This window comes from Bos mutus, chromosome 20 (assembly GCF_027580195.1).
Source record: "Bos mutus isolate GX-2022 chromosome 20, NWIPB_WYAK_1.1, whole genome shotgun sequence".
In the NCBI taxonomy this organism is placed as follows: Eukaryota; Metazoa; Chordata; class Mammalia; order Artiodactyla; family Bovidae; genus Bos; species Bos mutus.
The window spans coordinates 6,923,165-6,940,383 of record NC_091636.1 but is presented as its reverse complement, the minus strand read 5'-3'; the positions used below and the strand labels follow the sequence as shown (position 1 = coordinate 6,940,383).

Genomic DNA, 17,219 nt, shown 5'->3' with positions numbered 1-17,219 from the left:
TCTTGAATTTAAAAAATCAACATTGTTAAAATGTCTGTACTACCCAAGACAATCTACAGATTCAGTGTAATCCCTATCAAATTAACAGTGGCATTTTTCACAACTAGAACAAATAATTTTAAAATTTGTATGGAAATACAAAAGACACCAAATAGCCAAAACAATCTTGAGAAAGAAAAACAGAACTGGAGGAATCAGGCTTCCTGACTTCAGACTATACCACAAAGCTACAATAATCAAAGCAGTATGGTACCGACAAAAACAGATACATAGATCACTAGAATACATAGAAAGCCCAGAAATGAACTTAAGCATCTATGGTGAATTAATCTATGACAAAGAAGGCAAGACTATGCAATGGAAGAGACACTTCTTCAAGAAGTGGTGCTAGAAAACATGTAAAAGAATGAACTTAGAACATTCTCTAACACCGTATACAAAATAACTCAAAATGGATTGAGAGACCTAAATGTAAGACCATATACTATAAAACTCCTAGAGGAAAATATAGGCAGAACACTCTTGATGTAAATCACAGCAATATCTTTTTGGATCCACCTTCTAGCGTAATGGAAATAAAAATAAACAAATGGGACCTAAATCCACCCACTTCTGATAATATATTCTTTATACATGTTTCAATAAATTGACTTGGCTTGAGTTTTTATACATTATATACCCAATACCTTTATTGTACCTGGCTGCTCCAGGTACAGTCAGTCACCTTCTTTTAGGGTGGCTCCATTTACATATAGCTAATCTGATTCATCAGGTATTGATTCTACTAGTTTCATTATTACAGAATAATATTATTTTTAGGTTCTAGAGTTGTCATATTTAACTCCTATGCAGTAGGCATTGCTTTGGTGACTTTACTGTGCCAGCCACCATGACTGTCCGTGGAATACCAGGATGATAAGATGCCTGACTTCTATAAATTGCCTTCATGTATGTTTTAATCTCAATAAGAAAAAAAATTTTTAATGATTATTTCTTTTCCCTAGACTTACCCATAAACATATGAACTCAATAGAGATTTATCCTGGAGATGGATCTGTTTTCAAATCAGAAGGAGCTTATTTGGGGAACTATTTTACATATTATTCCATTCGAGAAGAATCAGAAGAGGTATGTTGTCAATAAGATCAAGAAGATTTTTTTTCTCTTTTTGGCCACAGTGTGTGCATGGGAAACTTCCCCAAACAGGGATTGAACCTATGCCCCCTGCAGTGGAAACAAGGGGTCTTAATCACTGGACCACCAGGGAGGTCCAAGAAGATTTTTGATAGATAGCTGTTTCCAAATAATGCTGAATATGTATATGGGAACTGTGATCTTTTATAGCATTTCTTGCTACTACTTCTTAGTCTAGAGAATTAATATAATTTTACTACCAGTAATTCTTTTGCCATAGACCTCATCAAATGGAAACACTGAAACGAGTGATATTTGAATCAGTACATTTCTTTGAGGGCTCCCCAGATGCCGCTAGTGGTAAAGAACCCATCTGCCAGTGCAGGAGACGTAAGAGACACAGGTTCGATCCCTGGGTCAGGAAGATCTCCTGGAGAAGGAAATGGTAACCCACTCCATTATTGTTGCCTGGAGAATCCCATGGATAGAAGAGCCTGGTGGGCTGCAGTCCATGGGGTTGCAAAGAGTTGAACACAACTTAGGACAGATGGACAGATACTTCTTTGAATTAATATTTGCACATTAAGAAGCACATTCTTTTTTCCCCCCACCACAGGTATTTAAAACACTTCTTAACTCTTAAATCTTTATGAACAATTAGAAAGTTGAACAGAATTATTCTGTCATTGAAAACACTAAAACACAACATGATACATTTAATATATCAGGCCAAAATATCATCATGTGGAAATTTTGTTAATTAAATTTACTTGTTCCCAGTCTGACACTTGAAATCCACCCTTTTATAAGGATCACCATAGTATCACACAGCTTTGCTTTTCAGGATGGAATATAATATGTTTTCTGTCTCTTACAGAGTGGAGTATTTGAGTGGTTAGATTGCTATGGAGAAGAATTAAAACTTAAGCAGATTTTTTTTCTTTTTTTTTAACTAGGGAAAATTTCAAATATATACAAAAGTAGAAAGACAAGTGTAACTGACCTTCATGACCCATTACCCAGCATGCTCCATCTGTACTTCCCGCTGCCCCTTCTACTCCCTGTTTATTTTTAAGTAAATACCTCAAATCATTTCACTCATAAATATTTTACTGTATATTAGAGCAGATTCCCTCCTGAAGTCTATTTATAGGAAAGTATTTATTCAGTAAATACTAATTGAATTTTTGAAGGATACTTCTAAGCACTGGGTGGAGACAAAGAGCTCCTGTCTTCAAGAGTCCACAGTCTAGTAGTCAGTCAGTAGGCACATGGGCAGATGAGATGAAAGCATAACCAGCAGTACGTGTGTTTGTGTATGCGCACATATAGTGCATGAGATAATCAACGGGCACATAGAGTGTACGCATAAATATCTACCTTCTGACTTCATCTATCAGAGTTCAAAAAACTACAAGATAAATACAGAATATCTTCCTGGAGCTTCAATTTTACTCAGAGGTATCATAGGGAGGAATCATTGGAAGGAATGATGCTAAAGCTGAAACTCCAGTACTTTGGCCACCTCATGCAAAGAGTTGACTCATTGGAAAAGACTCTGATGCTGGGAGGGATTGGGGGCAGGAGGAGAAGGGGACGACAGAGGATGAGATGGCTGGATGGCATCACTGACTCGATGGACGTGAGTCTGAGTGAACTCCGGGAGTTAGTGATGGACAGGGAGGCCTGGCGTGCTGCGATTCATGGGGTCACAAAGGGTCGGACACGACTGAGCGACTGATCTGATCTGATCATAGGGAGGGGCTGATAATTTTTATAATGAAGCAAATATATCATGGAATAGCAGCATGTGTCCTGGGGGTAAAACAGAACTTCCAGACAAGTTGTGCCTTTATGTGGACTGCTTTGGGTTCACATCTCAGACCCCTGTGTACAACACATTCACTCTTCTCCGTCTACTTGAGTGAAAAGATCTAGAAACAGCTGGCTTTCCTTTTGGAGTAAAATTGTTTGTTCCTTACTTGAACACACACTCCAAAATAAATTCCAGATGGATTAAAAGGCTAAGTGTAAGACCAAAAAAAAACCTAATAGAGGATGAGTAAAGAATAAGAATGGTTGTGCTGTGTAACCCATAGTATTTGAAAACATGTTCAACTTTACTACTTGCATCAAAGTAATGCAAATTAAGATAACAATGATATAACATTTTTCACTCATCAAATTGTCAAAAGGTTGATAATATCTACTGCCAGCAAGGGTGTGTGGAAAGGGGTGCTCTCATCAATCAATTTACAGCCTTCATGAGGGCCAACTTGACAGTATTAAATGAAATTGGCTAATAGATGCTGAGGTTGGGAAGATCCCTTGGAGGAGGGCGTGGAAACCCACTCCAGTATTCTTGCCTGGAGAATCCCCACGGACAAAGGAGCCTGGCGGGCTGCAATCCAGGGGGTCACAAAGAGTCAGACATGGCTGAGCGACTAAGCACAGCACACACTGAAGTCAGCAAACAGATAAAGCCCCTGCCTTCACGGAGCTCCATTCTAGCCGGGCAGACCAACATTAAGTATAAAACTATTGAGATTATAATGAAAATCAAGAAGCAGGGGAAAAAATGCAGATTATGAAGTGAAGGTAATTTCATTTTTGATATGTTGAAGCTGAAATGTCTTTGTGATATCCAGTAGAGACTTAGATACTCAAGTCTATAGACCAGGATAAATGAGGAGACTGTTTTTTGACTACCTACTGTAGACTAAATTCTGTCCCGGTGCTTTGTAAATGCATTATTTCATTAATTCTTGGAACAGTCTGGATTGTAGGTAGTATTCCTGTTTCGTAGGTTGTGGACACTGAGGCTTAACAAAAGTTTGTCTAACCTGCCCATCACTGTAGTTTAGTGAGTGGCACACCTGTGAAATGAATCCAGCTCTGACTTCAAAGCCCATCTTCTCTCACTGATAGTAAAGTATGAGCTACATTCTCTTGTGGTTTAGTTCAGGTCTCTACTGCTACTTCGCCCTCCAGCATTAGGTTCATATCTCTCATGCTTTTTTTGAGGAGTAAATGAGATGATCGTTTGCAAACTACATAGCATAGCACCCAGCACATAGTATCTGTTTAATAAATGTTACTTGTTGCTGTTGTGATATTTATTTATTCAGAGGAATAACAAAAAACATTTTTTTCTAATTCAAGAAATTGAGCCCGTAAATAATATTATCTTACACAAGCTAGCAGTTGTTCTTCCATTAATAAAATACAACAAAATGGGAACGTTTCTGGTGGTCCAGTAGCTAAGACTCCTGTGCTCCCAGTGCAGAGTTTGATCCCTGGTCAGGGAACTAGATCACTCATGCTGCAACTAAAGATCCTGCCTGCAGTGACAAAGACCCGGTTCAATCGAATAAATAAAAAAAAATTTTAATGACAAAATGGTATAGTCATTCAATTAAAATAGTTCTGTAAGCTTATACAATAGTCTTTTGGGTATATCTAAAGAGAAAAGGGCACTTATATAGTAGGTTTCCTATTAATGTACAGGGAAATTAATTTGTTAATTTGAGTATAGCCAAGATTTAAATTGAGCAGTAAGTTATAGGCTATTAGACTATATTTTTTATATAAGATGACTTTTGATAGGAGGAATTTTAGACTTTAAAAAAATTGGGAAAGTAGAAAAGCATCATAAAATACCTTTAAAATTTACCTTTTATGGGTTTTTGATTAAGTTAAAATAATTGCTTGCCTTGTCACTATGTAGATAAATATTTCAAGAAAAAAATAGTTAAGTAATAATGGCCAAATTTCATTATTGAGGTGTTTGTTTGTTTGTTTTTTAATTTTAAACTAATTTTCAGAGAGAAGAGAAAACTTACGCAGTAAATAACCTTCCTCCGGATAGGCCAGGAAGTCCGTTTTCTGTGTGTTCTCTAATTAAACAGGCAACCAGGTAAGTGCTTCCTGTTCAGCTAAATTTGGTGTTGTATGTCTGAGAAACATGATGCATTTTCTAGTGCTTAGGATAAGGTTAAGAATTGATAGGTATAGCGGAAATGTCTTTAGTAAAATCTGTCAGCTTTTCTGGTCTCATCATTTATAAAATAAAGTGTTCACGATGTCATTGTAAGAGCACTTCTGGCTTTGAAGTTAAATATGGAGAAATATCCATATGTGGTGAGCAACCGCTAGTAGAAAACATGTGCCTTTTCTCTGGGTGCTGGAGGCATCGTTGTTGTCCCTTGGGATCAAGCTGACGGTGTGATGATACTTCTAAATCGTCATACTTCTTCATTGTCCTAGAAGCGATCTTGATTTCTGAGAGTGAACAGAAGACGAACTGTAGTTTGGTTCTCTGGCTCATGTGTTTTTTAATTAATTAATCAGTCTGTGGTGCCTAGAGGGATGAAAGCGGATTGTTCAACTAAATTGTTTTTATAGACTTATGTCTAAGCAACTTCCAAAGTATATTTGAAGGAGCGGAATTGGTCATTTGATTTTCCAGGGAAGTTGATTCACATCCCCGCCACCCTTGGTCTATACCATGCCTTTCACGTGCTGTGCGTCTGTCACTTCTTAAAAAGAGCAAATTCTGAAAATTCTCTCCATTTGGATTCTTTTCATTGCCAAAAATTAGAGGAATAACCTTAACTGTGTAAGATTAGCACAAAGAGAAGCAACAATAAGTAGATTCCTTTTAGGGGCTTAAGGAAGAAAAGAGGTCCAAACATATTTTTGTGGAAATGAGTTACTTGCCTCAAGTTCTATAGCAGTGAGAATGGGTTGCTAGAATTGGAAAACGACAATATTTGCAAATGTCTAAGTATTTTTCTTGTTCACAGAATTCTTCAGCATTGTGCCAAGATGAGGCTCTCTTTAAGCCATAACTACCGTGTATGCTGCTGGAAAATGGTATCTTATTTTAAAAGCAAGATATTTTTAATCATTTTGTTATTTGTGTACATACTTATAAGTTCAAATTACTTTCATCCAAGTCATGTGAGAAATTCTTTGTCACATGAGTACTGGTTTATTAAAAAATCCACTTAATAAACACTACAAAATGCCTGTTGCATTATGCTTTTACTGTATATAGTTTGTTTTTGTTTCTTCTTTCTTAGTAGAGGGGGAAGGGCAGGGGAGTTGATTGGATTTGAAGTAGGTAAAAACAGTTCTTTTAAAACATATTACACTATATGTTCATAACTGTAAAAGTAAGTTTTTTTTTTAAATGTTGACTTGGAGGAAGTGATTCTCAGACCTTGATTTCTGTATTTATACTACTTTGATTATAAATCTCTGTGTTGCTGTAGTTCCTATTCTTTGTCTATTTTCTATATAAAGTTTAGCAGAATGGTGACTTTCCAAAGATACTAGAACTTAATCTGCTTATAATGGACTCTTGGATAGCCACTTCCGGAAAAGTCAGAACATGTCTAAGGATTCTGCAATATTCAACTTCTGAATGAGAATCTGAAGTTGCCTCAGAGTTCATTTATCATTTCAGTCTTGTTAGTGCATAACTCTGTTTCCTGCTGTTTTTATTTTCTGGTTTTAGGTGCCTGGAATAAATGACAGCAGTGTACTGCCTTTGCTTTTGAGAGAATCGTTCGTGCCTGGCGTGGGAAGATTTCTTGCGTACTCAGATGACAAAGTACATGCTATCTTTTTAGATGGCATTACTTTAACCCTGAATTGGAATTTTGGCTCTTTTATTGAAAAGAGACAGGTAATTATACTTCAGGCTGAAATCTCTCTCTTATCAGTTTTTTTTTTAATCTGTGGAAATAGTACAAAGAAAACATGATGTTCTCTACACTATCTCAGTTTATTTTTTGAAGTATAAAATCTGTCAAGAGGCTTTACTAAGCTCATTGGATTTCCCATCAAAAATCAGAAAGGTATGACAAATCCTCATTTTTATAAAGATAACTTCATTATAGAGAAAAGGATTAGTATTTTTGTTCTTTTGGTAATTACCTATATAAGAGTGGTGATTAAATAATATCCATATCCCTTGTAAAATATAACTTTTAAGTTAGTCAAAATAAAGTTTTAATGATTCATCTACTTATTTTAATTGAAAATTAAGTAAGAAGGAGGTTTTGTTTTGTTTTTCAGTTCTAGAATAATAAAACTTACCTTTCCTGCTTGTTTCCTCAGGTAAATCGAGGTCTCACCTTAGGTTGGTGTAAGTTAACTTTTCCTGATGGACAAAATCAGTTAATTCAAATTCAACATCCCAGACCATATGAAAGGTACTGAAAAACAATTAAAAAAAATAACTTCATGTTAGTAAATAACTTCCTTTTAGATGGAGGAAGCATTTATATTATTTAACTTAGTTTTAGACCAAGAGGAAGCATATAAACATTTAAATATTATATATATACTTTTAGTTTTTCCATGTGGCTTGAAGTCATTTCAGCAGGTTTCAGAATTTACAATTATATTGTCCTCTAGCATAAGTAAATAGATCAGATCAGCTTTAATCATTTCCATCTGTATTCTAGTGATTTTTCAAAATAAATATGTTATAACTGGCTTGCTATGGAGGTTGGACTGTGGTCAGCCGTGTTAACGAATTAACTAATTAATCCCATAGTGTGTGCATGCTCAGTTGTGTCCGACCCTTTGCCACCCCATGGACTGTAACCCTCCAGACTCCTCTGTCCATGGAATTTTCCAGACAAGAATACTGATGTGGGTTGCTATATCCTACTCTGGATGGGATCTATCCCATGTCTCCTGCATCTCCTGCATTGGCAGGTGGATTCTTAACCTCTGTGCCACCTGGGAAGCCCATTAATCTGCTAACTGATTTGAAATAAAGTTTACAGCCACAAATAGCTAAACTTACGTATATTTCTATAAAGAGAAATAAACTAGCTGATGATTATTCTTAAATGGAGAAGATTAGGGGTTCCATGGTGGGCCAGTGGCTAAGGCTCTGTGCTTCCAACGCAGGGGACCTGGGTTTGATACCTGGTCAGGGAACTAGAACCCACATGCTGCAAACTAAGAGCAGATAAATAAATTAATTTTTTTTAATGGAGAAGATTATTGAAATCAGCTTTTTCATGAGTGTGCTTTTTCTTTTTGGCTTATGGAATTTGTTATAATAATCATTCTTCTTGTGATGTTCTTGACATGTCAGCAGTTTTACTTGAGGATCCTCACGAAACAACTGCTGTTTTACCTCTTAATTTATTTTCCTGTTGGGATTTATTGCATTTTAATTTAAATGCTCCAACATTTATTGGTAGTTTGAATAATTTGCCTCAAAAGATAAGCAAATTTGTATTTAGCAAGCATACTGTTTATTTCAGCCAGTCATTCCAGATCATTCATTTTATTGAACTTGATACTTACTTTGTATATCCAGTGAGTTATATATAATTATGAATGTGTGTGTGTGTTAATAGGTGTGTTCTGGTTTAAATTTTAGAAAGTAAATACTCACTTAGTCATGTATATAGAGATATTTTTGTGATAAAATTTAATGAAACTCATTTTACTTTAGAAACTAAAAGGAGAATTTAGGCATTTGAACTTTGAATTAAATCTAAGTGTTACCTTTGTTCTGATTCTTAAATCTCATTTTTATTAATCATGAATGTAAATCATTTCTGATGAATGAGAAAAACTGGCCTTTTTCTTTTACCAATGAAAACAAATTTTCAAATAGCCCTACTTTAGAATTTTTTCCCCAAATTAATAATTTTTTGAAGATTTTTATAAATATTCTACATTTTCATTTTTCAAACATCTCTCTTAATGTGTTCAATCTAGATATGTGACAACAGTAATATCATGGTGCAGAAGGCTGACCCAGATTAGTCAGCCAGAAATACCCATACATCCTTCATCTTCTGTTCCTGAAGAAAGCTGGTATTTATATTTATTTTAAACTTAATCTGTGTAGAAGAGCCAACTAATCCTCTCCCCAAGAAAACTTTCTCTTAAATATATTTAACCAGTATGATTTTTTTTGATAGCTTAAATCTTGACAATAATTTATCTTTAATAGGATATCTCATTTATTACATTTCATCATAGTATGTTTCATCTAAAGATCAGAAAACTGCATTGAAAACTTCATATCAAAATGCGTGACTCTTAGTGTAAAAAATTCATCCTGGATACTTTATAGAAAACTTTAGAGTTTTTTTTTTTTCAGTAATATTAAAGGAAATAAAATGTTGACTAACAAGCTTTCAGAAAAACTTGATTTTTAAATAATTTCTATTGTATTAATTGTCTCCTTCAAATTAATTGACAAATCAACAAATAAAGCAAGATTTCAGTCCCTCCTGCTTACCTTTCTGTGTGCAGAGGACTGGAACTGGGCTTTGAAGCAGTTAAGACATTTAGAGCGGAAGCAAGTGTAGAAATGAAAAAGGATATTTTGGCTTGTGGAGACAGTAAGACGTTTTTGTGGAGCAGACACTTGTTTCTTGGGTATAGTGTGACCTTGATGGATAGGAATAGATCTTATAAGGGGAATTCAGACTTCAGAGAATTGTAAGTTCCTATATGGGGAAAAAATGACAAAAACAAAGAATCTTGGGAAAGTCACTGTCACTGTGGGTACATTACAAAAGGAGGATACCAGGAAAAATTTAGGAAGCTTTAAATTTAAGTCAGTTGTGGACTTGCCTGGCCATCCAGTAGTGGAAGACAGCACGCTTCCCACTGCAGGGTGTGTGGGCTCAGTCCCCGGTTGAAGAGGATCCCACATGCCATGTGGTGTGGCCAAAAAATAAACTTGAGTTGTAAGGTACTTAGCGTAGTGTGGTGAAAAATATAAACATTAAGGTGATAACGTTTTCCTGAGTTACTTAGAGAAAGAGGTACAATCAAATCAGTGGATGTTATTTGAATACCCAGATATCTTAAGGATTCAGCTTTGGTCCATCTCTTCAGCTATGTAGGAACAGAAAAGTTGCCTCAGTAGGTAGCAAAAAATATGGTTGGGAAGAAAGGGAAATTGTGCATGGCTATAAAATTGGTTACTTCATTATTGCTTAGCTGTCAAAATTTATAAAACGTTAGCCTTTTTGTATGAAAGCTTAGAAGAGGGTAGCTGTCAAGACAAACTGAGAATTGAGCAGTTGAGAGAAGTACAGATTGGTGAAAGCAGCTATGGGTGGAAGCAATGCGGAGCAGAGGGGAGACAAGAAATTGAGGAGTGGGGAAGGGAAACACAGTGCGTGCAACAGCTCCATTCCCCTCGCAAAGCCTAAGACGTCTGCACTGTGATTCTTGTTTTCTTATAAAAGTGAAAGGGTTGAAGGAAGAGAAGAGGTCACATAATAAACAACTACCTAAATTGTATTTCAGTATTTTTTTTCCAACTCAACTTCTATTATTAGCTTACTGGTTCGACTTTTTAATAAGGATACTTGTCAAAAAATAGGAGATATCTCATAAGAGATTGGCTTATCGTATGAGCAACAGCCTTAAAGGTAGTTTGTGTTGTTGCTTACACCCAGAAAATGCTTCTCATGTGTGAAAGGGTGGAGGGAGTGTGTGTTTTGCAATGATGAAGAGTCAGCAGATTTTAGAGTAAGTCACATCCAAGTCTTTACTACAGATACTTAAAATGATGATATATTTCTCTTATTCTCCATCCATAGGCTGGAGTACAAGGGAAGAGTGCAGGCTGACAAGGTCCATTGTATATAATAAAGTCAGTAAAGCAGACAAGTCTTTTACCCTTTTGTGAACTGTGAAAAGACTTTTCTAGTGACTTGAATAGAGAGACGTTTTAGACGTGAATGTCCTCATTAATTTTGCAGAGAGCTAGTACAGTTACAGTATTTTCTAGTTGTGTGCCAGTGCTCACGTTTCATCTAGTGATGAGGGAAAAGGCAACATACACATAAAAGGTTCTCCTGGATTTGTACACATTCAGCCTTCTACCCAATACTGGTTGCCAGTGCCTGTTTCTATGGAACATGGTGAGAGTCAGTGTTCATGTTAACCCTTCAAGCCAAAGAGAAAAGAATGTTTAGTATGCTTCGTTTAAGAAAACAATGAAATGATTAGTCTATTCCAGAAGAAATTTAATAGAAAATAGTTATGTTTGGACACCTAATTCAGTTGTATAAAAAGTTAGCTCTAGAGACCACCCATTCCCTAAAAGTTCCATATAAATGAGGTCTTACTGTATGTGTAAGATCCCTTCTCCTCCAAAGAAACTATCTAGGTGTGAAGATTTAAAAGTTAAATTGATCAAGAAAAGGCATTACAAAGAAGTTTATGATTAATTAACATAATGGTATAGGAATTCAAAGGAGAGAGCATTTCTTTCATAGCAGTGATGAGATTTTAGTAGTTTTTTAAAGTTTGAGTAAACCTTGTGGAGGAAAGTAGAAGGTATGCCAGATCAGTACTGAGTTATACCAGAAAGGCTCATTACCTTCCAACCTCGATACTGAATTCAGAAGTCCTTGGGATGGAGGATTTCTATTCACTTGCCTCACTCATGCTTGAGTGCATCCTCAGTTGTGTCTGACTCATTGCAACCCCATGGACTATAGCCCGCCAGGCTCCTCTGTCCATGGAATTTTCCAGGCAAGAATACTGGAGTGGGTTGCCATTTCCTCCTCCAGGGGATCTTCATGACTCAGGGATTGAATCCGCAGCTTCTGCATTGGCAACCAGATTCTTTACCACCGCACTATCTGGGAAGCCCACTAACTCGTGAAAGACTATCAGTTGAGTCAAGGTGATCTGTGGCTAAATAAAGTCAATATAAAGAGAATTCTTAATTTCTAGGTTCTTCTCTGTTAAAAATTCTGATCTTTATGAAAAAAATAGCTATGCTTATTTGAAATATTGTGGATATAAGAGAATCAGACAACTGGCATTAACCTTTTTTTTTTTTTTGGCACAGGTCTGTGGCTTCTGAACTTGAAAAGATACAGAAGTTTAATTGTATCCTTTAAGCATAATGTAATGTCCTGCACGATTTCTCTCTTTCCCTTGTAGGCTTAAGCTAGCATATGGAGACTTTCACACTTATATTATTATGTCCTAACATTATAACTGAGAACTGTCTCTGACTTCTTTCTTTTGTAAAATCTGTATGATTTTTATTTACTATTATTTTTTTAAAAATTTCAGCTTCATTGAGGTATAATTGAAAAAACTGTAAGGTATTTAAATAGTACCTCACAGTGACCTGACCCACATATGCATTGTGAAAAGATTACCCTATCTTGTTAATAAACCCAAGCATCACTTCACATATCTTCCACCTCTCTTTTTCTTGGGGACAAGAGGGATGAGAACATCTGATTTCCACCCTCTCAGCAAACTTCAGTCATACAGCACAATATTATCAACTACAGTCATCATGTTATACATTAGATCCTTAGACTTTATTCATCTTATAGCTGAAAGTTTATATGCTTTTACTAACTTCTCCCTCTTTCCCCACCACCCAGCCCCTGGCAACTACTACTCTGCATTCTGTTTCTATGAGTTTGACTTTTTTAAAAAATTCTACATATGAGTGACACCATATAGTATTGATATTTGTCTTCCTCTACTTATTTCACTTAGCAAAATGCCTTCTAGGTCCATCCATGTTGTTGCAAATGGCAGGATTTCCTTCTTTCTCATGGCTGAATAGTATTCTATTGTGTGTATATATGTGGAAATCATCTTTATCCATTCATCCAACAATGGAAAATAGGTTATTTCCATATTTAACTACTATGAACATAGTGCAGATCTCTCTTCAGTAGACTGTTTTCATTTCTTTTGGATATATATACCCAGAAGTGGGATTGCTGGATCATATGGTAGTTCTGTCTATAATTTTTTGAGGAAACTTCCATACTGTTTTCCATAGTGGCTGTACCAATTTATATTTCTCCCAAAGTACACAATGGTTCTCTTTTCTCCACATCCTTACCAACACTAGTTATATCTTTCATATATATACACACATATATATATATATACTTTATTTTTATTTTCTTTTTAAAAAATGTCTGTATTTGGCTGCATCTGGTCTTGGTTGCAGCATGTGGGATCTTCATTGCATCATGAGGATCTTTTGTTGTAGTATACTTTTCACTGTTGACTGTATTAGCTGTGGGCTAATCATATATGATCTTTATTATGTTGAAGTATATTGCCTCTATATCCAGTTTGTTGAGTGTTTTTCTGCATCTATTGAGATTATATGACTTCAGTCCTTCATTTTTCATGTGGTGTATCATATTTTCATATGTTGAACCATCCCTGTATCCCTGGGATAAATCCTGCTTGATCATGTATATGACCATTTTAATATATTATTGTATTCAATTTGCTAATATTTTGTTGAGGACTTTTGCATGTGTGTTCATCAGGGATATTGGCCTGTAATTTTCTTTTCTTGTAGTGTCTTTATCTGGTTCTGGTTATCAGGGTAATCCTGGCCTCGTAAAATCAGTTTTGAAGTATTTTCTCCTCTTCTATTTTTTGGAAATGATTGGTTTAAATATTTAGTAGAATTCACCAGTGAAACCATTTGTGTCGGGAGGTGTTTGATTACTGATTCAATTTCCTTACTAGCAGTTGGTCTGGATTCATCCTTGGTGGGTTGTATGTTTCTAGGAATCCATCCATTTAACTTGTCCAATATGTTGGTCTATAATTGTTCATAGTATATTATGATCCTTTGTATTATATGGTATTGGTTGTAATTTCCCCTCTTTCACTAATTTGAGCTCTCTTTTTTTCTTGATAAGTCTAGCTAAAGTTTTGTTCATTTTATTTTTGGGTCTTAGTTGCAGCATGCAGGATCTTTGATCTTTTTTGCAGCATGTAGGATATTTAGTTGCAGCATGTGGGATCTAGTTCCCTGAGTAGAACTAGGGATGGAGCCCGGGCCCTCTGCGTTGGGAGAGTGGCCAGTGGACCACCAGGGAAGTCCTAGAAGCTTTTAAAGTAGCAGACAGGCCGCTTTTAGGCAAAGATTGGGAGATGAGTGTTTGTCTGCTCAGAGCTAGGAGTTTTAGGGGCCTGTCCCACACTTGGAAGTCTTAAAAAATTAAAGCATTAGATCTTGGGTCTAAACCCTTTACTCCTCAGAGTAAAGCTGGGAATTGTGAATTCCCCCCTATTGTGCTGAGGGTGGGGTTTATAGTGAAAGCCTGTCTCATTCTTACCCATTTCTTTCATTGCTGATGTTTTCTTATTCATTCAGTGTATAGCAGTCACTTGGGTAGTTCCTACATTTCTGACAGTGAGAATTGCTCTGTATGTAACGTAGATTCAGTGTGTTTGTGGGAGGAGGTGGGTTCAGGAACTTCCTCTGTTACCAGCTTAGACTGGACTCCTACTTCTTTTTCTTGTTAAACCTTTTGTTCTGTGCATTCCTATCCCACTCATCTAAATTTCTTTTATCCTCTTATTTTTCGATAATCCTATTCAAATAAAGTAGCTCTGAAATAGCTGCTGCTGCTGCTGCTAAGTCACTTCAGTCATGTCCGGCTCTGTGTGACCCCACAGACAGCAGCCCACCAGGCTCGCCCGTCCCTGGGATTCTCCAGGCAAGAACACTGGAGTGGGTTGCCATTTCCTTCTCCAATGCATGAAAGTGAAAAGTGAAAGGGAATTCGCTCAGTCATGTCCGACTCTTCGTGACCCCATGGACTGCAGCCTACTAGGCTCCTCTGTCCATGGGATTTTCCAGGCAAGAGTACTGGAGTAGGATGCCATTGTCTGAAATAGCGGACACATTTATTTTCATTCTAGATGTTTTAAGTTATTTAAAAATACCCTGCACAGATTGTTCATATTCCTCTCACCCCTACTTTGTTCCCTTTCATTCCCAAATCACTTCATCACTTAAAGAAATGTTGTTGTTTAGTCACTAAGTCATGTTCAACTCTTGCAACCCCATGGACTGTAGCCCCCTAGGCTCCTCTGTCCATGGGATTTCCCAGGCAAGAATACTGGAGTGGGTTGCCATTTCTTTCAGGGGATCTGCCCTACCCAGGGATCGAACCTCGGTCTCCTGCATTGCAGGCAGATTCTTAGCTACCTGGAAGCCCTTAAAGAAATGTTACTAAGATTTTAATTCATTTCCTCCCTGTCACCAAACTTCCATCCAAATATAGACTTTTCCTTTCCTTTCCCCTTCTTATATTCTAACTAGTTTCTTCATTTATATAAGGGATAGACTTGATAAATTCTGACATCCCAACTCTATTATGAATCCAAGAGATCTTCCTCCCAATAGAAAAATAATATTTTAATATGAAGGCTAGGTTTTCTGTATAGGGGGAAAGCTCCTTAACTAAGCAACTTAGTGTTATTGGAGAGTAGTGGTGTCCTAAACCAGACTTCTAACAAGAAAAACAAACAGTCTTTGGATCGTTGTAAACCAAAATCTTCAGAAACCTTGCTAAAAGAAGTTAATGAAAAGAGTGTATCGGTGGCATTGAAAAAAACCTCTGAAATCCTTCAGGATATTGACAATCTTCTATCAAACTCTAAATGGTGAAAAATGGAATTAGTAAAATATATTATTAAACCCTGAGGATATTATTTCAAGTGATTGGTAGAATATTACTAGAAAGCCAAGAAATTATATATATACATGACTTGTGTACAATGATTATATGAGAAATGATATCTAACTTTGGAGGTGTTTTATCTAACTTGTAAATTTTAAAGTATATATTTGTATATAATTAATAAAGAACCATTTAAGAAACTTGAACAATGATCTCAGATTTGAGAAGAAAATTTTATAAAACTTGAGAGTTGTTGCTGTTTTGTCTTGTGGAGCATTCACTATTAATCGAGTTTTTTTTTTATTTTTAATATGCAGAATTGTGTGCATTGGTCATTTGCTATTTAGTCTCTCCAAGTATTTTTCAGCAGATCTATGAAAAGAGAATCAGCTCTTTCAAAAAAAAAAACCTTAATGTGGGCAATATCGCTGCAAGCTAAGAAGCTAAGCACTTCAGCTAAGACTAAATTTTATCTGAATTTGTCTCATGTTACCAAATATTTTCATTTGTTTTGAATATCTCAAAAGATTTATGCTACAAAATACATGAAACCAAAAGAGAAATAAGCTCACCAAAAGTACTATTTATTGCACCTATTGCGAAAGAACAAAACCATACTTCCAAAAAGACTTAAGGATTATACCAAATATAACAAGAAATAAAATTAACTTATGATTTCTTGAGAAGACCAGCCAGCCTCTTCACATAAAAGGGAAGAAGCAACAGAGGAAACAAGAAAAACACAACGAAAAAAGCAAGAGTGTAACAGGTTAGGAGATACAATGTAAGCAATTTGAGCACAATGCTTTCTTCAGTTTCTCTCCCCCGGGGCTCCCTGCCACCTTCAAGTATCAGCACAAATATCCCTCAGAGGGTCTTCCCCAGTTACTATTACATCACCATATTTATTCTTTGTGGTCTATATCTTCCACTAGAATCTGAGCCCCATAAAGTTATTTTATAGTCTTATTAACAAGCATAGTGTCTGGCATGTTGTGAACACTGTGTGTGTGTAAATGAATAGCCCCTTTGGGCAGCAGACTGACCACAGAAATAACTTAAGTTCTGTTTTGGTCACAGGAAACCATCTATGTCGTCCCTAAATAACTCCAGAAAGCCTCGACTATAGTAAGACATGTACCCATGCTGCCATAAGGGTAATGCCAAATTGTTATTGCATTCAGACAGAAAAAAAACTGTCCATAACACGACTAAAAGCACTGTGGTTAATGTATTCAGTAATAACTGTGTTTAATAAGCTTTTACGCTGTGCAGGTAAAATATGTATAATTTCCTCCTTGAGTCATTCCCATTAGCTCAGAGCCTAGAGTATTACTTTGCCAACAAAGGTCTGTCTAGTCAAGGCTATGGTTTTTCCAGTAGTCATGTATGGATGTGAGAGTTGGACTGTGAAGAAAGCTGAGCGCCGAAGAATTGATGCTTTTGCTGTGGTGTTGGAGAAGACTCTTGAGAGTCCCTTGGACTGCAGGGAGATCCAACCAGTCCATTGTAAAGGAGATCCGCCCTGGGTGTTCTTTGGAAGGAATGATGCTAAAGCTGTAACTCCAATACTTTGGCCACCCCATGCGAAGAGTTGAC

General features: G+C 36.3%; 1 protein-coding gene across 6 annotated transcripts in view; it reads left to right on the top strand.

Annotated features, from left to right (window-relative positions):
- C20H5orf34 (chromosome 20 C5orf34 homolog) overlaps positions 1-15,865 on the top strand; it is a 30,649-nt gene extending 14,784 nt beyond the window's left edge. For all 6 annotated transcript variants that reach the window (XM_005894860.2, XM_070357456.1, XM_070357457.1 and 3 more), the window contains 8 exons: positions 1,005-1,128; positions 4,959-5,050; positions 5,940-6,009; positions 6,656-6,826; positions 7,261-7,355; positions 8,890-8,988; positions 11,999-12,039; positions 15,414-15,865. In XM_005894860.2, the coding sequence (XP_005894922.1) occupies positions 1,005-1,128; positions 4,959-5,050; positions 5,940-6,009; positions 6,656-6,826; positions 7,261-7,355; positions 8,890-8,988; positions 11,999-12,039; positions 15,414-15,607 (886 nt within the window). In that variant the 3' untranslated portion in view covers positions 15,608-15,865. The remainder of the gene's footprint in view (positions 1-1,004; positions 1,129-4,958; positions 5,051-5,939; positions 6,010-6,655; positions 6,827-7,260; positions 7,356-8,889; positions 8,989-11,998; positions 12,040-15,413) is intronic.
- Positions 15,866-17,219: the final 1,354 nt, after the last annotated feature.